The 27,536-nt window shown below is 35.7% G+C and overlaps 3 protein-coding genes across 7 annotated transcripts; 1 reads left to right on the top strand and 2 right to left on the bottom strand.

The window, feature by feature from the left end:
* The first annotated feature begins 233 nt into the window (after positions 1 to 233).
* SPL3 (squamosa promoter binding protein-like 3) lies at positions 234 to 6,881 on the top strand. Its single transcript, XM_059579813.2, has 2 exons — positions 234 to 768; positions 6,447 to 6,881. The coding sequence occupies exons 1-2, from the start codon at positions 425 to 427 to the stop codon at positions 6,562 to 6,564; spliced, it is 462 nt and encodes a 153-aa protein (XP_059435796.2). The 5' UTR covers positions 234 to 424; the 3' UTR covers positions 6,565 to 6,881.
* Positions 6,882 to 8,133: 1,252 nt separating this feature from the next.
* On the bottom strand, positions 8,134 to 13,321 carry MBAC1 (Mitochondrial substrate carrier family protein). 3 transcript variants are annotated; one of them, XM_088516269.1, is made up of 9 exons: positions 12,922 to 13,051; positions 12,030 to 12,058; positions 11,741 to 11,830; positions 10,008 to 10,109; positions 9,609 to 9,713; positions 9,418 to 9,516; positions 9,160 to 9,348; positions 8,945 to 9,043; positions 8,134 to 8,766 (listed from the first exon to the last, which is right to left on the bottom strand). In XM_088516269.1, the coding sequence occupies exons 4-9, from the start codon at positions 10,065 to 10,067 to the stop codon at positions 8,632 to 8,634; spliced, it is 687 nt and encodes a 228-aa protein (XP_088372395.1). In that variant the 5' UTR covers positions 10,068 to 10,109; positions 11,741 to 11,830; positions 12,030 to 12,058; positions 12,922 to 13,051; the 3' UTR covers positions 8,134 to 8,631. The 3 variants fall into 3 exon arrangements, with proteins under 3 accessions (XP_088372395.1, XP_059435794.1, XP_059435795.1); XM_059579811.2 differs by lacking the exon at positions 12,030 to 12,058 and having other exon boundaries at positions 12,922 to 13,321; XM_059579812.2 differs by lacking the exons at positions 11,741 to 11,830; positions 12,030 to 12,058; positions 12,922 to 13,051 and adding an exon at positions 11,132 to 11,653.
* An 879-nt stretch (positions 13,322 to 14,200) lies between these two features.
* Positions 14,201 to 23,105, bottom strand: DEG15 (protease-like protein). 3 transcript variants are annotated; one of them, XM_059579791.2, is made up of 14 exons: positions 22,897 to 23,098; positions 22,768 to 22,814; positions 22,499 to 22,673; positions 22,357 to 22,404; positions 22,177 to 22,257; positions 21,399 to 21,542; positions 20,415 to 20,537; positions 20,147 to 20,250; positions 17,468 to 17,553; positions 17,291 to 17,385; positions 16,455 to 17,202; positions 15,485 to 15,683; positions 14,921 to 15,012; positions 14,201 to 14,704 (listed from the first exon to the last, which is right to left on the bottom strand). In XM_059579791.2, the coding sequence occupies exons 1-14, from the start codon at positions 22,960 to 22,962 to the stop codon at positions 14,442 to 14,444; spliced, it is 2,271 nt and encodes a 756-aa protein (XP_059435774.2). In that variant the 5' UTR covers positions 22,963 to 23,098; the 3' UTR covers positions 14,201 to 14,441. The 3 variants fall into 3 exon arrangements, 2 of the variants coding, with proteins under 2 accessions (XP_059435774.2, XP_059435775.2); XM_059579792.2 differs by having other exon boundaries at positions 20,415 to 20,507; XR_009438928.2 differs by lacking the exon at positions 14,201 to 14,704 and adding an exon at positions 15,155 to 15,276 and having other exon boundaries at positions 14,923 to 15,012; positions 22,897 to 23,105.
* Positions 23,106 to 27,536: the final 4,431 nt, after the last annotated feature.

Below are 27,536 nucleotides of genomic sequence, written 5' to 3'. Positions count from 1 at the left end.
CCACTCCAAAAAAAACCCTCTCACTTAAGATTCTGACTTTATGGTATTGTTAAATTGCTCTGATACTATTTATAACTATTGATATTATTTGTAACAACTTTCTATTTGTAACCACTTGAAAATAATTTTTTAATATAAAACTGGGAAATTACAGCTTTTGTAGCGCAGGCCCTATAAAGTAAAGGTATTGAGGTTACTGTGGAGACGTATCAATTATGTGGTGTTGGAGCCAATTATCTTCGTCTTTGCTTTCTACCCTTCACTATTATTCTTATGCTGACAAGGGGAAAAATGGAACTTGTGGTCCTGATATGTGTTTTCTTCTCCTTTTCCAACCGTATATTAAGGTTTTAGTCTTCTCCCTCTTGACTGCTAGCTATAGCTCTCCATCTACCTCCTCGTTTGTCTGCTCTTGCTTTGCAAAATGGAAACAAGCAAAGCCGAGGGAAAGAGGAGCTTCAAGTACAGTAATACGGAAGAGGAGGAGGAGGAGGAGGAGGAGGAAGAGGAGGAGGAGGATGAAGATGATGGTGGATTAGGATTTAGAGAGCTTGATGGGAAGAAAAAGAGAGAAATAACTTCCTCTAGCAGGAAGCCATCTGGCAGTGGAGGCTCATCGCCGCCTACTTGCCAGGTGGAGAATTGTAATGCTGATTTGACCGGTGCAAAGCACTACCACCGCCGCCACAAGGTCTGCGAGTTTCATGCTAAGGCTGCTTTTGTCCATGTTGCCGGAGGCCAGAAAAGGTTTTGCCAGCAATGTAGCAGGTTAGAAAAAAAAAAAACCTAGTTTTCCAATTATTTCCATTAATATATGCTTGTTTAATTTCTTCACACTATTGCTCCAATTTCTCCCATTCTTCTTTATTACAAATTATACTGCTTTCTCACTAAAGATCCAGGCCAGGGAAATAAGCTTATAAATTGAAGCTATTTGTTTAACCAAATTAACCCTTTTAACATTTTTCCTATTGGGTCTACTAGTTTAAATTTATCGATCGAATGGATTAACATAGCACAATATTGAGCTCATTGATGAGTTCTCCCATGATGAATGTGAAAAGTACTACACTGCATTAATTTGAGCAATTGGGTAGGAGATTTTTGACCTAGATGATGAGATAAAAATATTGTCAACAAAAAACAACTGCGCACAAGTACATTCTTCTCTTTACCCAACCCTAACTCTTTTCTAAACCTGAGGTATATATATATATCGACGGACAAGACATGAGAGTTATAAGACAGGATATATGATGGGATCCATGTGAGCTGGAAGCCATGCAATTTGTATGAGATAATGTACTGGACAAAGCCATCAATGGACCACGCCAAAAACCCCACTTGATGATCAGTTCGATTATTATCAAAGCCAACTTTTCTAAGTCTTGTCGATCTGTTTAGTTGACAAACCACAGTTTAATCTTATCCTCAGGTAATAACACCTATTGGACCTTCGACAAATTTGATTGTCATAATCAGGCCATTCAAATTGAGTTCATCAATGTCCTATTTCGGCAATACATATGTAGATGTTGTTTACCATAAGATATCATGACAAATTGGTTAAGTACTATATATGTACTAGAGATTTAGTTTACAATCATTTTGTTACAAATTAGTGATGCGAGTTTAGAGGTGTTGGGAACATTGAAAGCAGCGGAAAATTCCCTAACGGGTCGTGTTCCATGATCAACATTGCGCCAGTTTTTTCAAAACCTAAAAACAACACATGTATTCTTGAAGAAATTGCATACCTCGGTAAGTGGAACTTCAAGAACGGTCTAGAGTCTAGGGTTTGCTCTTAAGACTTATTGGATTTTCTCCTCAATTCTGATTTTGAAACTAAAGAGTGTGGGTTCTCATACATAGGGCTCCTTTAAATAGACATGTGAATCCTAGCTTGGTAGGGCTCCTTTAACACTCGTTCACACACCTATTAGAAGTATTACTCCTTGTGCAATTAAGTTAAAGGGTAAAGTCTACTTAACCCCCTCAAACTACCACCCTAATGATAGTCTACCCCCCAAATTACCAAAACAATGACAATGTACTCCCAATTTTAACAAAATGACAGAATTACCCTAACTAAAATAAAAACAAAAATACTAAAATTTATTTATTTTTCAACATTTTAAGGGTAATTTCATCATTTTGCTATCATTGGAGAGTACATTGTCATTGTTTTAGTAGTTTGAGAGGTAAATTGTCGCAATTGATAATTTGGGGGGGTAGATTGTCATTGGGGTAATAGTTTGAAGGGGTTAAGTGGACTTTACCCTAAGTTAAATCTTAAAGATAATTATCAACTTGATCCAATAGACCTAGGACACTTGTCATCTAATGACTTGTTCTAGCTTACCAACTTACCATTAATTACAACTTATTCTACTAAAAAGTTATAATTGCACTATAATATTTATTTTGATTAATTAAGAGCTCTATTGACTTCTTATAATTACATTTAACTGCTTCATGAAATATCCATATTGAAATTAAATTAAAAAATAAATTTACTGTCACTTTATTTTACTATTTCTTAATCCATGATTCCCCATTTAATCTCTTGTTTATTTTCATAATTTTGAAATCATATTTCATTGAGTACATATAATTATAGTAACTTCTTACTAAAATACTTGTTCCCATTAAATTTATCTCACGGGGATATTTCACATCTCTTTGATTTCAATCAAAGTGATTATGGATTCCATCTTGAGGAGTAATATTGTTCCCATAATGCTACACTTGACCACCCAACACACTAAAATTTTGTCAGTGCAAGGTCTCAATCGTGAATGTATCAAAGTGAGCTATACTTTACATTTAAGTTCACATTCATTTTAGAATTGAGGGTCAATGCTATAAGTAATCGTGAGTTTAAGTTATTCAATCGACAATAGTTTATAGAATAACAACTTACACAATATAGTTCAATGTATTCTAATCACACCAATATGTCAATCAGAAGTTTATACTTTCATGATCAAGATAGATAATCATGATTGATATGTTATAGTCTCATAAGATGGAATGCTAGATCCTATCATTGACTATTAACTAGGATTTATAAGTCACAAGGTATTATAGTTTAAATCTATGTGACAATCTCATCAACATACCTAAACCATACTCAATATGTATCTTGAGGACTACATATACAGCACACAAATGTATATGGGTGTGCACGCACGTGCCAAATGTTTCTAATTTATCTCAGAAAAATAAACAATTTTATTTATAAATGAAAATGTCACCTAAAACAAATTGGGTTTTAGGGCACTATCCCTAACAAAAGTGTGTGCGCGCGCACGCCCAATGTTCTAATTTATTATTAAATGAAAATGTCACACAAAACAAATTGGGTTTTAAGGCACTATCTGTAACACCCCAGTCTCATATTAGGAAGAGATGAGTAACTCACATAGAGTGAGTAGTTTATAAGAGATAGTTATGAGTGTTAACTGTTAAGTCTCATATTGCCTAGTTAATTACTAGGTGAAACTGAGATTTATAATATATTATAGGAAAGCTCTAAATTGACTAGTCATTTTAGGATGATAGCGCAGATGTAGCTAGTGCTTTTTCCTAGGTCGTTACAAATGGTATTAGAGTCACCTAGTAACGTCATGCCATGTGGTACTGGAGCACTGCATGACGTGGCCCTGATGAGGATGTCAGGAATTTAAGAGGGGGTTTGTAACACCCAAGTCCCATATTGGAAAGAGATTAGTAGCCCACATAGAGTGAGTGGTTTATAAGAGATAGTCATGAGTGCTAAGTTTCACATTGTCTAATTACTAGGTAAAATTGAGTATTATAATGAATTCTAGGGAAGTTCCAAATTGACTAGTCATTTTGGACTGATAGTTCAAATGTAGTTAGCGCTTTTCCTTGGGTTGTTATACTATCCCTAACAAAAGGGTGATGCCAAATGTAATTTGTTATATCCACATGGGTTGCGCACATGATATGCTTAACCCATTGGGATGATTATTGGGACCCCATCTCTATTTATTTATAATAAAAAAAAAGGAAAACTTTACTTTGGCTTCCTAAACTTCCACTCGATTTTACAAACCCTCTCTGAACTTTCAAATCTCTCATTTTGGACCCCTGAACTTTCAATTACTCTCAATATGGACCCCTCCGTCAGATTTTAAACGTTACTTACCCTTGACTTTTGTATAAAATTTCAACTTCCAAAATGTTTTTTTTTTTAAAAAAAAAAAAATGAAAATCAAGGACATTTTGGTCTTTTTTGTATTTTTAACGGCTAAAATTAACGGAAAGGTTCTAATTGAGAGTAGTTGAAAGTTCAGGGGTCCAAAATGAGAGATTTGGAAGTTCAGGGGGGGTTTGTAAAATCAGATGAAAGTTCAGGGGGCCAAAGTGAAGTTTCCTCTTAAAAAAAAAATTAAAACTAGCTAACTCCAAATCACTCAATAACTCATGACCAGCCGTTCCTAATACCTTAACCCATTGCGAGTCTTCATTCTCATGAGTAATGCTAGAAGGAAGACTCTGGTCCTCTTTGCGTGATTTCAAATGTGGTGTGACTTTTAAAATCACCAATAGATTAAAATTCAATAATAATTATCTAATTCCATAGTGATGTTAAAAGTCATGTCACATTTGGGATGACAAAGAACGAACAAGAGTCATCCTTCTAACATTACTACATTCTCATGATCCAATTGCCTAAACCAACACCTATGGAGTCGCTAGCAATAGTGTTCTTTTTGTCTAGCTACCGAGCTAGACTAGTGCCAAGGGAGAAACCAATCCCTACTCTACACGCATAAACTTATACTCGTCATGTTTTTGGAAAGAGTTTGGCATAAATAGTACAAGTGTTGTACATAAGGTCCATTCTCATCCTACCCTTCTTTTCTGGGCAAATATAAAATAAATAAAGAACAGACAAGGAGACTCTTGCCCTAGCATCCTAGAGAACAGCTTAGATCTTCTTCTTGAAGGTGTAGAACATTCCCCAGCTTTGCTTTGACTGGGATAGAATTCCACTCTAGCTTCCATATTAGAAACTTCAATATCTTATGAATTCTTTCTTTCCAAAGTCTGTCCCAGGATTTTGAACCAAGAGGGTCTTAATGGAGGGTTCTGTCTTGAATTAGTATATTATAAGTTGATTTGACAGCGAAGTTCCCTTTCCTATCTAGGACTCAAGAAATATTATCTTCATCAAAATTATGGTAGACTTAAATATTAAGGATATTGTCTACTGAACCTTGATCAAAAAGATGGGAGATCATTCTTTCATACCACACTATAAGGGAGAAAAATGTCTGCCACTTTGAGGTTGAAACTCTGGAGGATCAATTCTTTCCATTGGTGTTGGCTTGAGCTTTACATCCAAAGGAGGACATGTTGTAAATTGAGATACTAGCAGTCATAGGCTTGATGAGAGTAGTCCTTAGACATGTCATATAGGAATATTAACAATTTCCCTATCGATGCATGAGTTTACAAAATCATATGAATATTCATTAATTTTCTTAGATATTTCATTTGCACAACATGTAGACTTCACAACATTTAGAACAAAACATTTCATGCTGATAAAGAGTATGCAAGTTAGTATCAAAGTATACATGCTAAAAATGTTGGTGTGTAGTTTCTATGTAAGTTTTACTCACCTTGGTCGTACAGATCCTCTTGGTACTCCTTGTAAACTTCGGCTCCTTCGTCTGCAAAAGATTTTACTATTAGTCACACTTTAGACAAGAGCCTCACCTAAAATCTAGAACTTATACTTCTAAGCATTTTGTCAGCCGAACCGTTGGAACGACTCAGGGACCATTGGAACGGTCTGATCATTCAAACTTTACCTGGATTGTTGGAACGGTGTCTAGGGAAAAACTCCTAAACTCCAAAAAATCCCACCTTTAACCTATCTAACACGTTCTATTGCTTAAAAAAGATTCATTTCATTACCCTAGGCACATATATCACATCTTTTATTAAAAAATCCATCATTTCTTTCAAAAGATGAGGCTTTCCTTTTTAACACTTCAAATGCACAAAGGATCTACTCAACATCACCTCTATTAGTAGATCCACTCTTCAACAGCAAGGAAAATGAAATGGTTCATATCATCCAATAAACTCCGACTCTCTAATCCTAAAGTCATCATTATCCCACAACAAAAACATTTTCTTAAACCTTCTATCAACACGCCTTGCAAAAATAAACACAACACAGAAACTAAACAAGGTTTGATACCAGATAGATCACAAAACACACCCTACTGCCACTATGTTTGCTTGTTAGTTTTTCTGCCATGAAGTTAGTGTAACTCACTAAAGAGATACAAAGGAAATGAGAAGAAGAAAAAATGAAGGACAAAGGCACCTAATAATGGAGAAAGTAGAAGGACAAAGTTTGTTTTCCTTCATGATAGTTTCTTTGAAATGTTGCATTACAGGTTCCATGATCTATCAGAGTTCGATGAATATAAAAGGAGTTGTCGCAAGCGCCTGGCTGGACACAATGAGAGGCGTAGGAAAAGCTCATCTGACTTTCCCAGAGAAGGCTCCAACTGAAAAGGGTTATTAACCAGAGGTAATTAAGCTTATGGAAGAGAGATTTGGACCTCTCTCCCACAAAACAACTTCTCTATATTAGGGCTCTCTCTCTTCTGTCAATGGCTTGGCTTTCACTATATATGCACTACTGCTGTTGAGTTTATCTATACATACACTATAATAATTATTGCCTATCAGCATTTGGCACCATACAACTGTGCCTTACTGGTGGTTGCTATCAAAAAGTGTAAATCATTGCTATATTGACTACCCTTCTAAAGCAATGTGTCTCTATTTGTTCCATTTACATGAATTTCTTCTCCACTTGTGCTCCATTTGCTTGGGTTGGAACTTTTCCATTATCTATATATATATATATATATATATATATATATATATATATATATAATATCAAGGTTAATATATATATATATATATTTTCAGAAGTGCTCAGCCTCAGGAAATCCATGAGCTCACCCTTTTCAAGCTGTGTTTGCAGCGAAGGTAAGTTTTCCCAATTCACCTAACATTATTTGGTGCCTTGTGGACAAAGAAGTTGGTCTTAATCATCAAATAAAAACATGGTTAGTTGAATGAAGCAGGGTGGTATATGCTATTATGGGTGACAGAAAACATTTAACATCTAATATGACCACCATTTGCTTCGTTGCCTGGAAAGGGGGGAACATATATATATCCACACGTCTCAAAAGGATTCTTGAAGCATGTATAGGCCCCCAATACGCAGCCAAAAAAGGAACATTATTGAACAGGTAGTGATGAGACTGCACAATTGCTTAACTCACAAATGCAAGGGACAGATTCTGCTACTGCTTTAAAAGATGCATGGTAGCCCACTGTAATAGTCTTCGCAACTGTTGTCCTTGAACTTGTGGGGGTGAGGTGAGATAGCAATGACGTTGTGTAGATTAGCGAGGGAATCATGTTGACAAATTGAATTTAAGTCGTGTCGAGACATGGGTACAAGACTATATAAATCAACCTTAATCCGACATTTTTATGTCGGAATTTGCAGGTTGTATTGTATTCGTGTCAAGTTTGCAAGTCATGTCAAAAACTGTCGAGCAATGTCCACACTATAAAGGATGCATGCATATGCAACTCAACTCATAATCTTTCGAAAAAAGAGACGGTTGTGGCCAAAATTGAAACCCTTTATAATAAGAAAGAAAGAGATGGTATTGGGCATTAAAATTAGTTATTATTGGCAACTTGGCATTCACAAGTTAGTTTAGATGTGCTTGTTCCTTGATATGGTTTTCTTCTCCTTGTCTTACTAGATTGATTTCTAGTAATTTAATAAATGGGTTTGATTTAATCTCTTGAGATTGTTTGTATATGACTTGATATGGATAGAGAGGGATACATCATGCTAGCCACCACAAGGCAAAGCAAAGGAACCATATATCATACGTCTGCAGCCAACCACAGAAAGGGAGCGAGCCAATTTTTGCAACCTTCAATTTATTTGGTTACAAACTAATGGCTGAACGGTCTATAATCCTAAGCCCAAGAAACTGGTAGTTCTTGGCCTTAGCTGCAACCTAGTCTGTTCATTTGTAAAACTTCAATTTGAGAGATCATCATAATCATTCATAGAGGTAACAATTTATATTTCCTGAGCAGACTTGTCCAGCACTTAAAAAATGTTGCAAGCTAACGAGCATTACAATCAGTCTTGAAAATTTTACAAAGCTCAAGCTCACCTAACTTAAACTGAAATGCATGAGCATCTTCTTCAACGACTCTAGTAAGTCAATCTTGCAACCACCCTACAATGGAAAAAGGGGCGAAGCAGCGGTGAAGAGGCTCTTAAAAGAAAAATCACAATGATTCAAAAGAAATCACTTTTGTCAGTCCAGCCTGCTAATTAATGGACTATCAAATAAGATGTTGGAGCTTCATTTCCAAAAAATCAAGCGAAATATCAGCACTCCCAGGTCAGACCGTGTCAATAACTTTCTGGATGAAATCTTGGCAAGCAGAAACGAGTGGATGTGCTGTAGGTAATGGGCCGGGAGAGAAAATTAAAGCATTTGGTAATTGAAGAACAAAACGCCGTCCTCAGTCATGCCTGATGCCTAAAAGTTTCATAGCTAGCTCCCAAGTAACGATTGCTGCTGCATTGGCAGGAAAAGCCCGAACTATGGTAGGACCAAGACCTGTATAGCATCCTTTAACTCCAGCCCTCCTGTAAATCTACAAAAGAAGACACATTCAGCTTCTCTCTCTTCTAAACCCCAAAAGGAAGAAAATAAGGGAAAAAAAAAAAAAAAGGCTTTCCTCTCTTTCTTTTCTTCCTTTCTGTAAATGGAGAAGAGACAAGAAGGCTGCCATTAATGACAATCATGAAATGGAGGAAAGCAGGACAACTTACCGAGCTCAAGATTTGAAAAGGATTTCTTGTAGAGCTTTTATCTGGGGTAGTCTGAATTAAGGTTTTTGCCACATCGAGGGGCAAAACAGCAGTCCAAAACTGGAAGAAGGGAGGAGAAAAATTCACAATATGAATGGTTGCTGAATCAGAGAATGAAATGAGTGAAATGTAACATTCCTTATTCAGAAATATGCTGAAGGTTTCAAGAGGCATACACCAACACCACCAAGGCCACCACTCACAATCCCAATCCCCACGTCAATCAAGTGGCTGTTTTCAGATGAAGCAGCTTTTAGTCGTGAATGCATGTAATAACGGACATACTCATAAACGCTAAAAAAGACTGCATTGCCAATAGTTTCTCTTAGCAATGTTGTAAAACCTCCACGAAAAATGCCCGTAACCTGAAAGGTGTTATGTCAGCTCAAAACCGCATCATTTATAATGTTGCCAAATGGAGAGGATTTTCTCACCCCTTCTGTTTTTACGGCTTTAAGGGCGCAATCAAGGGGACTACTGTATCTCCTTGACCTTGGAACCAAAGAGTCGGTGCCTTGAACTTGCATCCTACACTGAAGAGCTCAGTGTGACAAGAGTACCATTAGAAACAACAGAGTGAATAAGAAAACAGCCGTGCAACCTACAAGCCCTCCAATTCATTTACCTTCACAAGCTCTGATGGACATAACACAAAGCTGATAAGAGCTCCGCTATAAGCTGCAGAAGGAATTATTACTTGGAGCTGTGGGCCACTACTTTGTACACCTCCCTTCATGAGCAGAGCAAAGATAAAATTGAAAGGTTGTTATGTAACCATATAACAGTCTTAACAGATGCAAGACGTAGGGGCGGAGGAAGGGTAAAGCTAAAAAAAATTAAGAATTTGGGGGGTGAAAATTTAATTTTTAAAGGGGTTATAAGGGTAAAAAATTTGGGGAAAACATGGTGGCCACAATATAGTTCCACCCCTGGCAAGACCCCTTCAGAAGAAATATAACCGCAAATCATCTAAGTGATTGATGGAAAATAAAATCAGTTAGAAGCTTATCCAAATAAAGCAAACCTGTAGTGACTGCTTTGTTTGGGAATAAATGCCAAAAAGAAGCGAACTCTCAAAAGCCATCCCAACAAAAGATGATGTTGCACCTCTATAAAGTCCTCTAATCTGTCAAAGACAAGTTTCACTTAGTTCCTCCAGGAGGAAAGATGTGTGGAAAATTCAAATCCTACAAACCCCTGACCCACCCCAAACCCCAAGCCGAGATGGGAAGCAAAAACAATCTACATTGTCATTTCAGAGCAATTTAAAAGTTGGTGACTCTTGAAATATAGAGCTTCATGCATTTTAATGGGCATAGAATGCTATATAAACTGGATAGAAGAGATAGGATTTTGTGTTTTACAGTCGCATTTTGATGCATTACAGACTATACAACACAGCTAACCCACTAATTTTTGAAAGACAGGGATGTTGCTTCATAACTTAAAGAGGGAAAAGCTGCTTACAGGAAAAAGAACAACTTGAACAATTATTTTTAGACAAAAAGAAAACAAAACAGAGAAAGAGAAAAGTGAATTCAATTTTGGGGCCACTCCTTTATAAATCATTTCAGCAGTTAAAAGGCAGTCAATATTATGGCTTTCCCTTTCCAAAAAATTTTCCTAAGATAATTGAAATGTTGGGTTTATTTCAATACCTCAAAATATTCAAATTAATACAGGAACAAATAATAGATACTAAGACTCTTATGTGAGTTTAACCTAAATCGAAATACTTTTTGCTGTATTTTTAACCATTAAATTATGAGAAATGTCAATGTCATTCAACCTGCACCAGGATTTATACCTAATCTATACTCCTGTGAAGAGTTGGGAGAAAGGAATGGAAGTAACTTTAAGCTTTTGCATTACTCATGAATTTATGTTAAGATGACTAGCCCAAATTTTACAAACCATTAACAAAATGTTTAAAGCATATCTTAGAATCATTTTCCATAAATTTAGTATCCCATTAGAATCATTTTCCATAAATTTAGTATCCCATTCATTGTATAACTGATGTCTTTATATATTAGGCTAACTGCAGATGCCAAATGAACACTAGTGACTTCATCCTCAACTAGCCGCCTTAATGTTAATGTTGAACTGACCATTATAGACTATATGAGTACTTAACTTCCAGATTACCTGCATAATGCAAGATATGACATTCCACAAACTTCCCTGGCAATCTGAAGGCTTTTATGCACCTTCTTATGGGGTTCAACCTGTGTAGTTGGACCCAAACTAAGTTGAACTTTAGAAGGTGAAAGTTACAGCTAGAATAGGTGCATCTTGGCCAACCATCGAGGGGGATGAGTACTTAACGGTAAATCTGCAAACTATCCTTATATAACTAGGTTAATCTGTTTAGTGCAAAGTAAGATAAAAGGTAACTATTTATATAAAGTTGAGTGCATGCAAGATAACAAGGTCCATCATGCAATGAGCAATTTAAGATCAGGTTATACCTCTTTCTGGACTCTTGTTATTGATGGATCACCAAAGAAATCATCTCACATAGTGAATATTGAAGTTAATTACAGATTTATTGATAGCAAAAATATACTATCCCTAATCACTCGGCAACTTGTCAGTATTTATAATTGACTTATAGGATGATTCGTTTGAATTGCTAGCTGAAACAATTAACTAAACAACAAAGTTTATTCTAACCTTTTATTAACCTAAATTGCACATACGGAGATAATCATGGCTTATTTTTGTCTCTCGCAAGAAAAAGTTTGAGAACCATACTCCCTCAGTCTTCAGTATCCTAGCAGTACAATGTAAACCACTCCTGTATGTAACCCCATGTGCTTCAGTATTGTGCTTTTGCAGCTTCACCTAATAAATGAATTAAACATCCAAGAGAAGCTTAAGAACACAGTGTTATTGTTACTGCAAAACTAGCAAATACATGAAATAAGCTCACTCATTTTCAACATACAAATGGTCATATTTTAAGATATTAGAGTCCCAAGGTGTCCTGATTTCATCAATAATCATAAAAAGGGAAACTTTTACAACATCAAAAGAGTGCAACCTGATCATCGTAGAATCTTCCAAAAGAAGCTGAAACAAAATCAAGATCACAAAAATGATGATAATGATGATATATGTATTCTACTTGACCAAGTTTTACATAAGAACAACAGAAGCAAAAAAGTAGTGCCGGATACCATTAAATTGTTGAGCAGGAATCTATTTACTAATTCTGATGAGTTGTGATGAGGAATCCGCGCAAAGAAATGCTTAAATTTGTAGTTCGCATTACAACAAAGAACTTCAATTTATATCAATTACCAATCATCTGTCCTTCACATTGCACAACTTAAACATGCAGCAACCTTATACATCCAAAGCTTTTAATAAAGCTAAGGGAAGCTCAATGCTTAAAATGGAAGAAAGAATTGCACTTAAATGAATGCACCAGTCATACTTACCTTTCCTTTCTTCTATTAATTACAAAATGAAATTCTCTATGATTAAAAATTCCAACTTTCAAAAAATCTAGTAACCATGTTACTAGCAATTCACAGCAATACCGAAATCGCCTAAATGGGCAGAATATACCTAAAGATATCCTTTTTAACAAATGTAATTGAAAGAATAATTCAACTAATACCAATCTAAATCCCATCTCCATAGTTATTGTTGATATAAACCCACTAACTTTTCATTTTATTAATCATGAAAAAAAAAAAAAAAAAAAAAAAAAAGAAGATTGTCCCAGATTAAACTTTAGGGTGTCAATGGTTACTCCAGCTCGTACCAATTAGACTTCCAATCAGAAAAGTCTGACACCCATGAAAGCAAAATGCACTAAAATAAAGACCATATATCACAACATTAGAATCGCCAAACTGAAACATAAAAAAAAATTAAAAATAAAAAATAAAAAGTACATGAGCATATGTTTGTGTAGTTACAGTTACCTTGACGGTGTCGAAGGGGTGGCCGGTGATGACAGTGGCGACACCGGCGAGCAACCCTGCCAGGTACTCCTTGTAAGCGGAAGTCTCCCCCATCTCTCGCTCTCTCAGAATCTCTCTTCTTACGAGGAACTATATATATTTCGGACTATCATCATGGGGAGCTGCTCCCCTCCAAATATCCTCCCATTTTAATCCGTGTTGAAAAAAAAAAAAAAAAAAAAAAAAACCGAAATCCAAGGGTAATAAGTAAGCCACGTCAGACATCTAAAATAAATAAATAAAAAAGGAAAAACGTCAGGTCGTTTTCGTTCATAGGAGCAGCGCCTCCCCTGCCTCGTCAATGTCGTCATAGGTTAAAAAAGAAGGTTGAATAGAATAGCAGAAGGTGAAGGCATTATTTTTGTTTTCTAGTATGAAGAAGAAGAAGAAGAAGACGACGAAGAGGAGCGATTTAAAACGTAAATGTGGGGCTCCGGGTCCATCTGATTCGGGTAACTGGGCCCACTTACCCTGCACTCCACCTGCATCCCTTGTGAATGGAGTGCACCCCAATTGAAGAAAAGTTGCTTTTCCTTTTGCGCAGACACTGTTTTTTCAGTTTTTAGAATAATTGGTATATAGTATATACCAACCGACCCACTCTTTAGAATATTTCAGTGCAGCCTGAGGTCATCCAGGCAATGAATGGTAAGAAGTTGCTGAACATCTGTCAAAAAATTATCATCACAAGCAACATATATGGATTATACTTGCACAAATCAACTAAACAAGTGCACCACCAAAGATAACAAGTTTTATATAGTCAGTCAACCAAAAGATCATAGGAAACAGGAATAGGCCTATAAAAGTAGAGGCTTGATGTTACCGATGGCTAGGGTAATTCGGCCGCCCCAAATGATCAAATGGGAGGTGGCTAAAACCGCCTAATATCAGTCCATGTGATTTACCTAATTTGCAATTAATTCCTTGTGGCATTAAAATGAACTCGAAAATCTCTGTGGTATACCAAAAAAACAATTTAGCCCTTACCGTCAAATTTCATTCACTGACTTAACAGATTCTGATAGGATAAAACGTTAAGAACCAATAAAATTGTTATACTCGTCCTATTTAAACCAATGTCATACTAACAGAATACATTAAATTAACAGACGAAATTTGATTGTAGGGACTAAACTGTTTTTTTAGCATACATCAAGGGCTCTTGAGTTCATTTTGATACTACATGGAGCTAATTGTAAATCAGGTAAACCATAAGGACTAATTTTACATTTTTCCCTTAAACCAATTGCTAATTTAATAATGTTTGTTGGAACTTTTGTTGTCAAAAGTAGATTTTAACGCAATCCAAATATATACCGTCTTATTCATAAACCTTACAACATAACAATACGCTCAAGGTGCTTCTCTCTCAAAGTTCTTTTTTTGTGTTGCCCCTGTTTGCTCCGGATAGTCTATTATGGACTTGATCTCAGTGTTGTTGATGCTCTATTAGGCAGTGCAACAAAATCGCCTGGTGTTCATAACTTGCTTGGGATAATCTTATCAGAAAGCCTTTCCACCTTGCCAAGTTGGCCGGACTTTTTAAGCAACTCCTGTCTTTCAGCCATAAATTTAGCAAAACGGGAACCTTTCTCTTCTTTGTTGTTATCTTCTGGTGGTGATTGCTGCAGCTCAGGCAAAGGAGGGGGCTTAGGGGATAGCTGTGGCATCAATGCCCATACAGAAGAAAGGTGTTCATTTGGTTGATCAAGGCTCCGAAGAAGTGAAAGATCCTGCATATCTGTTGTAGGAAAAGCCAAGTCATCAGATACAACCACAAGCATACTCCTAGCCAATTTTCAGAAGAACCTGAACTGCTAAAATTTTTGAAAGTAAAATTGGGATCATATTTTGAAGAATAATAGAAGCAGAACCTTTTCTAATATGATGGTAATGTTAATAAAAGTGTAATCATCTTATCTTCCATGTGGTTTAAAAGAGGCAATAGCTCAATAACCTTTTGAGAATTTGAAGATTGGTTCCAGAGCGGCACATGGAATGCTGAAGTTCAGATGTGGTATAACTGTTCCTCCACCATGCCTTGCGTTGCTGGATCAAGTGAAAGTCAATTAACAATCTTTGAGAAACTTATACAAAAAAAAAAAAAAAAAAAAAAAAAAAAGAGGAACATGCTTAAAATCTGAATTGTTGATGATGATAATGCAAAAAAAATCAAAAAAGAAAATTCTACCAGTAATTCCCATCCTACTGTTTTAAATGATGCAGATGACACAAAACCTAGTAGCAAGCAGCACCAACTTCAACCAAGGAAATATATACTCATGGATTTGGCATCGCCATACTACCAATCATCTACATTAAAATACAGAAACCAATAACCAATAACATCAATGATATCACAACACAAAATTGTGGAACTGGAATAACGTCACGGGCATAGCAAAAAAAGTGCATTGATGCATGTCTGATTAAAAAAATAAAAAAAATAAAAAAAAAATAAAAGAAAGACCCTCTTTGACCTCAATAAATTATTTAGTTTGCAAAATTTCAGTCACTGTACCTCGTAACAAGTCCAATCATATGACCATCTGAATTGACAACGGCACCACCACTACCGCCAGGATGGACAGCAGCTGTTGTTTCAAGCATCACTGGAAAGTGTCCTTGCGTATTTCCTTCTTGATTGGATGGATATGAGTGGGAAATCTTTGCTTTGACAACCTTTGTTACCACACCGGAGCTGATAGATGGGAAGAAGCCTGATGGGGATTCAAAAGCAGAATCATACACAAAGTCTTGAGAAACTATACTGGGAGGGGGGGAACTATACTGTTTTAGTTGGTTGAAATTCAAAACGAACATAGAACAAAAATAGATGCTGATCTCATGACAATAGAAACTAGTCCTCCTTCATGGCACTTAGAAGTAAAAACCCCATCTCTAGAACAATTTTCATCTATCAGTGTGAAAGACACGACATATGGAGTCAGAAGCAATTTCAAGGTTCAGATTCAAGGACATAGTCATACGTTTGAACATGAAAAAATTTTACGTTATAACTGCGTCATTTTTTTCCAAGTAAATTAAATCACGTATTTATGAAGGAAAAAAAAAACCCCATGCTTAGCAATGTTGTGTTATTCGTTACATAACACTCTCTTATGTGCAGTAGCAAAGAGGCCTTCTAAGACTTGTACTAGAACAAATCAGTCTATCAGAATCTCAAACATGTGCCACTAAAGTCTTCTTGTGGTATAGTGGTATTAATCCATAAAATTGTTCAACCAACATATGACCCAAAAAGAAAATATACAAATAACATAGTATTAAAAGTTATTTCAGAAAACATTACTCATCACAACTAGTAAGGGAAAAAATTGATAAAATTATTCTGTGACACATGCACACACAGAAAAGTCCTTGAAATCCAACAAAGTCTTTTAAGATGTCATGCCAACGCAATGCAATATTTTTATTTCCATGGGATTTCAACCAACCAAAAGCAGAGAAATAAGTTAAGCAAGCTATACCACATCTCGGGCCAAATAATCCATGTCCAATAACATACGCCTTTGATCCCAAAGATGGCCATTCAAAATCCATGATGATAGGTGAAAGCTCATCTGGAACATACTCGAGCTGTAGCAGGGCAACATCCAAAGGTCCTCTACAAACATACACTACTTTAGCATCACACCAAACCCAGGGTTCTGTATGATCCAGACGAACACGTATGTTTTTATTGCCTCCATAAGATAGACTTGTTTTATATTGCCCATGCTCATCAACAACAAAAGGATTCAGAGTCTTCAGCAACTTTGGCAGTAAACTCTGACTCTTTTCATTGCCGTCAACTCTATTTTGTCCAAGAGACGCAGATTCCTCAGACAGGAAGGAAATACTTTCTGATTTGGTTCCATATCTTTCATTCCTGACAGTTGTTTTCCCAAATCTCCATGGTTCTAACAGGTGAGCATTTGTAAGAATCAGGCCTTGGTCGTTGAGCACAACTCCAGATGCCCAAACACCATCATCAATTGTAACAAGACAAATAGACGCCATTGCCTTCTCAACTGGCAACTGGGAGGGGTAACACGAGTTAAGATGCTTGTGAATATAGCTGAAGGATCCATCTAAGTCTTTGCCATTAATTATAAATGCTTTCCCCCCAGCATTCATGTTTTCTTTGTAGTAATGAATCCCTTTATCTACATTTTGAGGCTCCTTATGCAGCAAGTCATTGCAAGCAGCTGCAACGGCTTCCCATGGAATGACCAGCTGTTACCCAAGGCTAAAGTTTTGCACGATGAATTAATCATGGGAAAGTTCAAACTATGTGAATGAGAGAGAAATCTTCTCAAGTTACCTGAACTTCAGCAAAACTGGCCTTTTGCCTTATCGGTTTTATAAGAATGCCAATGAGATGTCCATGCTCACCAAAAACTGGACCACCTTCCATTCCTGACAGACTCAGTATTAAAAGGAATGAGAAACCAATAGCATCAAATAAATAATTGAGAATCTAACAGAGTACTGCTCGCACCAGGAAGACCCCGTATGTCAGCCATCAGCAATGATCTATTCGATGAACTAGCTGGATAGCAGTTGGCAGTTGATCCCACTGATATACTGATACAAGCAGCCAAACTATTAAATCAAGAAAGGATAAAAACTGCTAACGCATTACAAAAGGTCAGCAAAATGGAATGCTACCTTGAGTTTGTGCATGAGAGAGAGACAGAGAGAGAACAAAAACTAATGAGGTCTCAATGATTGAATGGCCACTATGTGTACCCAACTCTCCTCCCCCCCCCCCCCCCCCCCCCCCCGCACACACACACATCCACGACACGACTTCACCTTTATCTTACTCTTACAAAGGGAGGAGGTGCAATTTGAGCTAAAGGTACCAAATTCATATATCAACTAACATAAATATTCCAATGAAAAGTGTCCCCCGGATAATCTGACCGTTGAAATCTCTAAAAGGGTAGGCAATGCTATAGATCATATTCTCAGATTGTACAATTCTGAAGAAAAAAAAAATGTTAAATAGAAAATTTTGATAACAAAAAGCTCGACTCAAGCACATAATCAAAAGCTTGTCATGGAGGCTCTTAGTAGGATGTTGTCTAGAGCTATGGTTGGGGGTTATTTGTCTAGATTTTGAGTCAGACCTCCAAAACACAGCCCCTTTGGAGATCTCCCATCGTCTTTTTCCACATGGCACTCTTATTATGTGTGATGCAGATTGAGATATCTGGGACACCTTCTCTTGTTTTGAGACTGTTTCAGGTTTGATGGTCAATCTTCGAAAATCAGAATTGGTTGCAGTGGGGCATGTACCGTATCAAGATGAGTTGGCCGACATTATGAATTGTAGTATTTCTTCTCTACTGTTGAAATATCTGAGACTTCCCCTAGGCGCTTCTTTCAAGTCCAAAGCTATTTGGTACAAGGTAGTTGAAGAAATGGAAAGAAGATAGGCTAGTTGGAAAAATATCTATTTGTCTTGAGGAAGTCATCTAACCCTTATCAAGAGCAAGTTATCCATTTTATCTGCATACTTCTTGTCCCTTTTCCCTTTACCAGCTGGTATAGCTAGAAAATTGGAGTACATTGAAAGGGACTTTCTTGGGGATGGTTTTGATGGTGAGTCTAAGCTTCATCTAGTGAATTGGAAGAATGTTTGCTACCCAGTTCCTAGAGGAGGGTTGGGTGTGAAAAACCTCATGTTGTTTAATAAAGCTTTATTGGGTACATGGCTTTGGAGATTCACACAAGAAGGAATTCCTTACGGAGACAGGTGATTGTGGAGAAGTGTGGGATTTAGAGAGGGCTGGTGTTCAGAGGAAACTTGAGCACCATATGAGGTGGGCCTGTGGAGGAATATTAGGAATGGCTGGAAGAATTTCTCCAACTTGGTCTCCTAAAGAGTTAGGGTTCATTTTTGACAGGATGTTTGGTGCAAAGAAGTGACTCTCAAGTCATCATTCCTGGAACTCTATTCTATAGCTCGTGGCAATGAGGCCTTAGTGTCAGATTATTTGGACCCCTCCGGCACTTATATATATTGGAATTCGAGTTTCTTTAGGGCAATTCAAGATTGGGAGCTGGAGTCCCTTATAGATTGGGTAAGATCATAATCTCTTTTAGATCCTATACTTTTTTTTCCCAATATTATTATTCTATTTAAAAAAAAAAAAAAATTAAAAAAATCACAAGATGTTTCTTCAAAAAAATCTTTGAATTTAAATCATAATTAAAAATAAATAAAAAAACCTGCGCATGATGTGGGTTATATGCTAGTGTTCCTAATGTTTCTTCCTCAATCTCTTAGATCTTGTTAGCTTTTTAGATTTTTGACACCAATAGGGTAGTGGTTTCAGTATACTTTTCATGTGCGAGAGCTTTGCCTCTTCTTCTAATAAAGTATTATTCATAACAAAAAGATTGATTTTTGTGACCCAATGCAGTGTTAAGTATACTCAAACTAAGTCAATCGTGCTATTTGAAATACAATAACAATGTTTATATATGAGTAGCACCCAAAAAAAAATTACTTTCAATATTTTGCACACCTTCTAATCATCATCACAACAGCCAAAGGAATTTTTCTTTTCTTTTCGATATAAGCACAACAGCTAAGGGCCTGTGGGCCAAGTGGTGGTACCTCCCCCCATAAGTACGGAGTTGGTGGGTAAGGTTTGGGGGCTTGAATCCCATCGGGTGCATGTGTTGCCAATTTTTTTAAAAAGAAAAAACTAAAAAGGGTACAACAGCTAGAGGACCATGGAAATCAAGTTATTAACATAAACTCTCCCCTCTAGTCAATGGGGAAGACTAAAGAACTTCAACTGAATGGGGAGATAAGTGGATAACAAAGGAAATTAATCTGGCCATTATGCAGTATACAAAATGACAGCCAAAAAAAGTATGACATAAAAATAATAAGAATAGAAAAGAGTAAATTGACAAAAGACAAAGGATACCATAGTGAATTTAAATATGAAAGGGTACGAGACAAGAAATATTCCTATAATATGAAAATAGTATCAATTGTAAACAACAACAACAACAACACCACCAGAAGACGCTGTACAAATTATTTAAGAAGTTTAACTACAATTTAAAGCTAGAAAGTGATTCACTATGCAAGCTTCTGAAGAAACCAAACTGAAGTTTTAACAGAAAATAAATTTATGCAGAAAGACAACACTACCTGTTAAAGAAGTGCATAGGTGACAGGACACCAAAAGGAGAACCCACTGCCAGAAGAAAATCCCCCCTCTTAATGGAGGGTGATATAATGATATTTGGCACATCCTAAATAACATGAATTCACCATTCACTCTCACAAATATAAATTGAGTGTCTAGAAAACTTCCACAAGAAAAATGATGCCAGCAAATACTCAGCTTATACTAAATTTGAATTTATTACCATGTGCTATGCTAGTAGAGAAGGTAAGAACAGAAAATTTACTTTACCTTGGGAGATAAGGAAACTCCAAGAATCACAATTCTAGTTGTTGACTTTCCCAAAAGACTTGAATTGCCTGATTCTCCCACTGCCAAATGGCTCTGACTCTCCAAGAAAGATTTAGCATCACGCTTGATCCGAATCATTTAAAAATTGCTTGTACATAAGATAGAAAAGAATATGAAATAATAATAAATTCAAAAGGCAAATTGAATATCATGTTAATGTTTTATCATTTCACCCAAAAAAGAAGAAATAGTGATTCGGAACTAGATAGCGTTTGTGAACTGGATAGTGCTTATTTACAAGGTTTACAAGAAATTCTTTTTGATGACCTCTGGTATGGATTTCTTCGACTTACTCTTTAGGTCAACCATTTCAGATGTGAATCGAAATCAAATTGCATCCCCTACTCAGGTTCTGCTATGAAAATGTGTTAAAAATATATATATATATATATATATATATATATATACAAACTGTTCCCATTTTCATCTCTACATTCAATTGCAGCTGCTAAAGCCAAAAGCTTCAATAGAATTTCAGCTAACCAATGTCCAAAGTCAATACAAGGTGCACTACATCTTTTGGAAAATAATTATTATTGACTTGTTTTTTGGATTACAGTGCCCTCTCATGCCAGCAGATCAGCAGAATAGGAGCTCCCAATTATGTTAATACATTCCCAGATTTCTCAAGCAAACAGCAGATTAAATACAGGCTGCAAAAAATTAGACATGAGAGAATAAACTCTTTTAATTTGGTTGGGCATCACTTGATTGTTCTAAACACTACGAGTCCTGGCATTGTATTTCAGAAAGACATGTCTCTATGGGAAGCTGATTAGTTAAACAATATTATGTTTGAAGTTCAGTTGATGACTTCAGTGTTTCTGGTTTTCCTCATTCTTGCTTGATGTACAAATTTTTTTTAGTTCAAATAAATTTTGAATTGATGATAAATTAAAATTGAAAACTTTCTCCCCAACCAACCTGTGTTCGAATGGCATCCATAAAAGGCTGCGGACTGTTATTGTGTGATGCCAAAGACCAACCAACCTCCCATCCATTCTGTGGCGTGCCCAAGGAAGCTTCAGTAAGAGTTTGGAGAGCAAGAGCAGATGCAGGGATGTCAGCCTGCAAATATAAAAATTTATTCAGCACTGAAAGCCATGAAGCAAGTATAAAAAGTTAACTAGGATACATTCCAGCAATAACAAGAAAGGGGGGCAACAAATCATAAAGTACTAATCATAACTTCCAGTGTTACTGACAATAAGAATTAACCATGACAATAGCATTGCAGTCTCGTGATGAAACATATCATTAAGTTATTGCCAAATATATATAATCAAGGTGTAAACAGAATTCCATTATTATGTGAGGCCAACATTAGAATTCGAAGCATCAAACAAAATATACCAGGTGATCAGTTTTATAATTTTATGAAATGCCTCCTTTATATTTTCTACTATGCATAGTAAAAATATATTACTATAGCTAGCCTTGATGACTTCCATTTACATCTACTAAGGTGAATTTGTGCTTAAAATTTCATATTAGCATAATAAGGATATTCAATTTACACAAGACAATGAAAACCATCATCACTAATCTTGTCAATAATTGCCAACAACGAATAGGGAAAGAAATGATAACTTAACATCCCATATATTGCAAGGTTACAAGCTCCTTTTACAGCTATACGACAATTGAGGCTCCTTATGCCTCTTTCAATACAACTAGACAAATGAACAAATGAAACACCTACTAATGTTAAAACTTGTGCAGCAATCCAACAAGGAGCTCCTTCATCCAAATCCATCGACTCCTTCCCCGACCCCACTTTTCGCTGCAAATCAAATCACATTAACACATCTCATCCAAGCCAACAAGTCAACCACAAATAGCTGTCACCCCAAGTAACAAACCGTTATAAATATTCCCATACCTCTACCATAATATCAATCTGAACACCGGGAATCAACTCAGGCCGGCCCTGCAAAGCACAAAAGCCAAACCAAACACACTAAAAACCCAACCCCAAAAATAACATTAACCACTCATTTACAATATATGACAAATTTTTCAACCTCAGAAAAGTTCTCTCGATGTTGCAGTGACAGAAAAGGCTCAACAACAGACGCAACAGTCACAACCAATACCGGGCACCCATCATTGTGGCCGCAAAGACGCTTAGCTACCTCAGCATCGTAAAGTGTATCAGGAAGCAAAAACCCAGAAGCCGATAACGTTGTTTTGCCAGAACTACAAAGGCCCAAATAGACAAAAACTTAAATAAGGGCTATAAAACCCAAAATTCAAAATGGTTATAGAGATGTGATTGACAATTTTGACTCACTTGTATAGGTGGAAAGCGTGGTTTCTCATCTTCAAGCCCTTTGGGTCCTAAATATCAATAAAAGGAAGTTCAAATTCATTACCAGTGAAAACAAATTTACACGTAGAAAGGGAGAGGAGTGGAACTTACAGGGCCTTGGACTCTGACCATGACAGCGAAGTTGCGGGCATACTCGACTATGTCAGGCAAAGCCATGGCGTCTGGAGGTCCTTGAGGAGCTTTTTCGGGCTATGGATTCGGATTTTGCGAGTGGGAGTTTGTTGGTCTGAGGTTCTGAGCTCCCTGGTTTTTCAGATATTGGGGCCTGGAAGAGTTTCCGATCTACGAGGCGTTTTGAGGATAAGAGGCAAAATGACCGATACGACGTCGTTACTGTTTGGGATTTAATTACAGGTCGACTAGGTCATTGAGAAGATTCTGTAAGGGCCAAAATATCTCTCCGTTATTACTTATTAACCGTCCACTCGTCACAACTGAACGGTGACGTTGTTTTGTGTTTAAATATATAAATAATGTATAAACTCTATAAACAGTACAGTTTTGATTTTTTTTTTTTCCTTTTAAAAAGCAGTTAATGGTTATATGCCTAGGCAGTTAGCCGATTTTACTAACTGCTTAGGCGGTTATAATTAGTAATTTTAGTCGATAACCGCTAATCGTAACCACCATTTCACCTCTAATTTTTGTCTTCTTCGAATGTTGTAGCTTGGCAAGCGTGGTCTAGGACGCGATTAGGGTCTGTATGTATTGGATCGTGTCATGCTCTCCACGTGCTAGGAAGGTTAACGTTTTTTTGTTTCAAAACACACCAAAATAACTTAAAACATTACATGAATTTCCTTTAAATTAGGTTGAAATCATTTTTATTCCATTTTGTCTATACATTTGTCATCTATCTCTTAGCCGGGCATTAGGGGCGTAAATGCGGTTGCATATGTGGTTATTGACAATACTTTTAGGTATCCTCATCTGTATTATGTTATTAATATCCGTGTGGTAATTGTGTTATTAAATGCAATTATTATCTGCTATCCACACACGAGGGAATGGGTCTTTTGGGCTTTGAAGTTGCAATTCCCTTCTAGTAAATACAAAAAAGCATTTTAGTTTTTACATAAGCTTATGGATGCCCATATAGACCTTAAATTACTCGGTAGACATTATTATTATTCGTATCATACTTTCTTACCATTTTGCTATGAAATTTTAATCTTATACATTATGTAGCTTCCTACATATAACGACCTAGGGAAAAGCCTATCAACCCAAAATGACTAGTTAATTTGAAGCTTTCTTATAATTTCCTATAAAGCTTAGTTTTTCATTGGGACTTGACATTCACGACTATTTTTATAATTCACCAACTCTATGTAAGTTACTCCTCATCTTTTCAATATGGGATCAATGTGTTACAAACTCCCCCTCAACCAAGGAAAAAACACTAGCTACATATGCTCTATCAACCCAAAATAACTAGTCAATTTAGAGTGTCTTTCTAATTTTTTATAAAGCCCAGTTGTACCTAATAATTAGGCAATGTGAAATTTAGCACTCATAACTATATTTACAAAGAGTAATGCTAGTACCATCTTTTTATCCTCCTAAAATCTTTCTAAAGTTGATGTGGCTTTTAAAATCACCATTAAATTTTAAATGAATCGTACCTGAATTTTGATCGAATGATGATTTTAAAAGCTACATTAGCTTTAGGAGGATTTTAGGAGGATAAAAAGATGTAGCTGGCATTACTCATTTACAAATCACTTATTGTACATGGGCTACTCATCATTTTTTCAATATAGGATTGTATTGTTACACTACATCATCTATTTATAGTTGGTAAAGGGAACAAATATTTGAAGAAAAAAAAGAACAAAAAAAAAAAAAACATATAGGACAATTTAATCAAAAAAGATATATATATATATATATATATATATATATATATATATATATAAAGGGAATGTGGAACCACATCCACATTCCCTAAAATTACTACTTGCATCCGTATACGCGAATAATAATTTTTGCTAACTGTATCTGCACATAATTGGCTAAATGCCTAGACGAATTACGCAATCGTCTTAGGCCCCCAATAAAAGGCCCCAATTATGACATAAAAGTTAGTCAATGCTCTTTAATTAAGACCCCAATTATGATAAAATAATTACAAATAATTGAATCCCAATATATTGAGACTTAAGGAGAAAATAAAGAAAAAAATGGAAGTCACATTAATGGCACCCCTAAACATTAACTAAACTCATACTTTCACATAAACTTAAAACCCACATGTCATCTAAGTTTGTTCATTAAAATAATTTTTATTTTGCGTTTTGCGCAAATTAAATTATGCATAAAATGAACTATATCTAGTAGCTCAACAGAAAATATGTCCTTTGTTTAAATTAAATGTCTCTTAGAAGAGATGAATTTTGTATCTCATTTGTAAAAAATTAAGAGAAAAAAGTGAGAAGACTGGTTTAAAATTAAAATTATTTAATTAAATATTTAAATATAAAAAGGCCCCACTTAAATTTGTCGCCTTAAGCCTCAAAATCTATTAAGTTGGCCCTGCATCCACATCCGCATAGGTAGATAATAGATGCGGGTGGTTAATACTTAATATCCACCCATATTTACACCCATGGACAAAACTAGCACTTGAAGTTTTGGGAGTAAAACTAACAAAAAAATAATAATTAAGGGGGTAAAAATTTAATTTCTAAGGAGTTATAAGGATATTTAAGAAATTTTTTTAGGAAAACATAGTGACTTGGGGGACTTTACCATATACTTTTACAGTTATACCCTTGTCTCTCGGCATATGTAGAGTACATAATTGTTTCATTAACATGAAAGAAATACATTATAAATTTATAAACCGAAGTAAAAACAATTCTTTCCTTTAAGAGAAAAAATATATTCTTTAAAATCCAAAACTACCACAAACACAAAGCTCAACCAACACTAACCTTTATAAAACGAGTAATGCTACAAGTTTTTTTCGTGTCCCTCCAATAATGATGTGACTCTTAAAATAATCATTAGACTTGTGATCGATTATTATTGAATTTTGATCAAATAATAATTTTAAGAGCCACACCATTCTTTAAAGAACACAAGAGTGACTTATAGAATTATTCTTATAAAGCCCATCTCTCTATCTCTCTTTCTTCAACCTCATTCCTCACAACCAACACCAACACCAACACCATCATCATAATCTTTTCATGCAACACTTTTGAAATCACCAATGGTAAATCCAACCTAGAAGAAGCCTCTAAATTAGAACCGACCCATATGGCCTATTTGACTTTCTTTTGGTTTACAAAATGTTATGGATTTTGGTTGGATAATTGTAATTTGTTATGGATTTTGAGAGATAATTGTATGTCTCTGGTACTTAGAGGGCAAGAACTCCTCCATTCACTTTTATAATCAGGCCGAAACCGCTTATTCTATATTGGTGTTTAAACCGTTTTTAGCGACCGTTATTGAGAGGTCCGAATAATTTTATAACCCATTTTCTACTTTTTTACTTGAATTTCTCGTATTGTAATTTTTTTTTTGTCCGTTGTTAAAGAGGCCACCCAATTTTCAATGTTATAATCCTTGTAATCCTTTCCTTATTTGCTATAAAAAAAAAAAAAAAAAAAAACAAATTGGATATCATACATTCATGATATTGGATATCTAGTAAAAATGAAATGCCAAGGAACAATGACACTCTGTATCATATGTATTCTTTTTATTTGATTTGTCAGTTGCATCCTATTATGCATGTGTGGCAGTGGCAAACTATAGACATTTAAGTATGCACGTGCAGTTTATGTTTATTTTTTAGTTTTAATTAAGGATTCCTTGTCCAGGTGGGGGGCCTTCCAACCTTGATCATGTTTTAAGACACCGACACGTGATTATATATAATTTAAAGCTTCATAAATCCATCACAAGGTTGACTTAAAATGAAGGGTTAATTACTTCTTCTTTTTTTTTTTTTTTTTTCACATGTTCACAACTTCACACAAGAGGGGACATAGGAATTCAAATTAGTGACATTCGTTTAATGAAACGTGGTTCTCAGATTGAATTATCTCCTGGAGATGGTTAATTATTTTTATAGTACTTAGATTTGTACATTTTTATTTTTTTTCACCTATAGTTCAAATCCTATCACAAATGGTATTTGACTTACGGGAAAATATCAACCTAATACCGACATTAGGTTCCGTTATCCCAAACTAACGAAATACCACGTGTTGTCACGAACAAATGCCATGTGTCATAAAAATAAAATAATAATAATAATAAAATAATTACATTTTTTTTATTAAAAAAAAAAGCAATTAAAAAACTAAACCCTAAAAAAAATATATATATAATAAAAAAAAAAATTATGGGGTGGCTGCCTTGGGGAAGGTTCGGCCACCCCCAATGGCCAAAAAGGGGTAGCTCGGCTACCCCTAAGGCCCTTTGGAGTGGTTCGGCCACCCACATTGGCCATAAATTTTCAATTCTTTCTTTTTAGGGTTTAGTTTTTTTAATTATTTTAATTTTATTTTTTTTATGACACGTGACATTTATATGTGATGACACGTGTGACGGAACCTAACATAGGTACTAAGTTGGTCTTTCCCCGTAAGTCGGGTACCATTTGTAATAAGATTTAAATCTCAGGTGAAAAAAAATAAAAATGTGTATTAACCCTAAAATGAAAAAAGAAGAAGTCATTTTATGGTTTGGGTTATTATTATTATTTTTTTCTA

The sequence above is a fragment of the Corylus avellana genome, chromosome 1 (assembly GCF_965113065.1).
Source record: "Corylus avellana chromosome 1, dhCorAvel1.hap1.2, whole genome shotgun sequence".
Classification (NCBI taxonomy): domain Eukaryota; kingdom Viridiplantae; phylum Streptophyta; class Magnoliopsida; order Fagales; family Betulaceae; genus Corylus; species Corylus avellana.
Note: the sequence above shows the minus strand (reverse complement) of the source record. Positions and strands in the feature narration are given on the sequence as shown.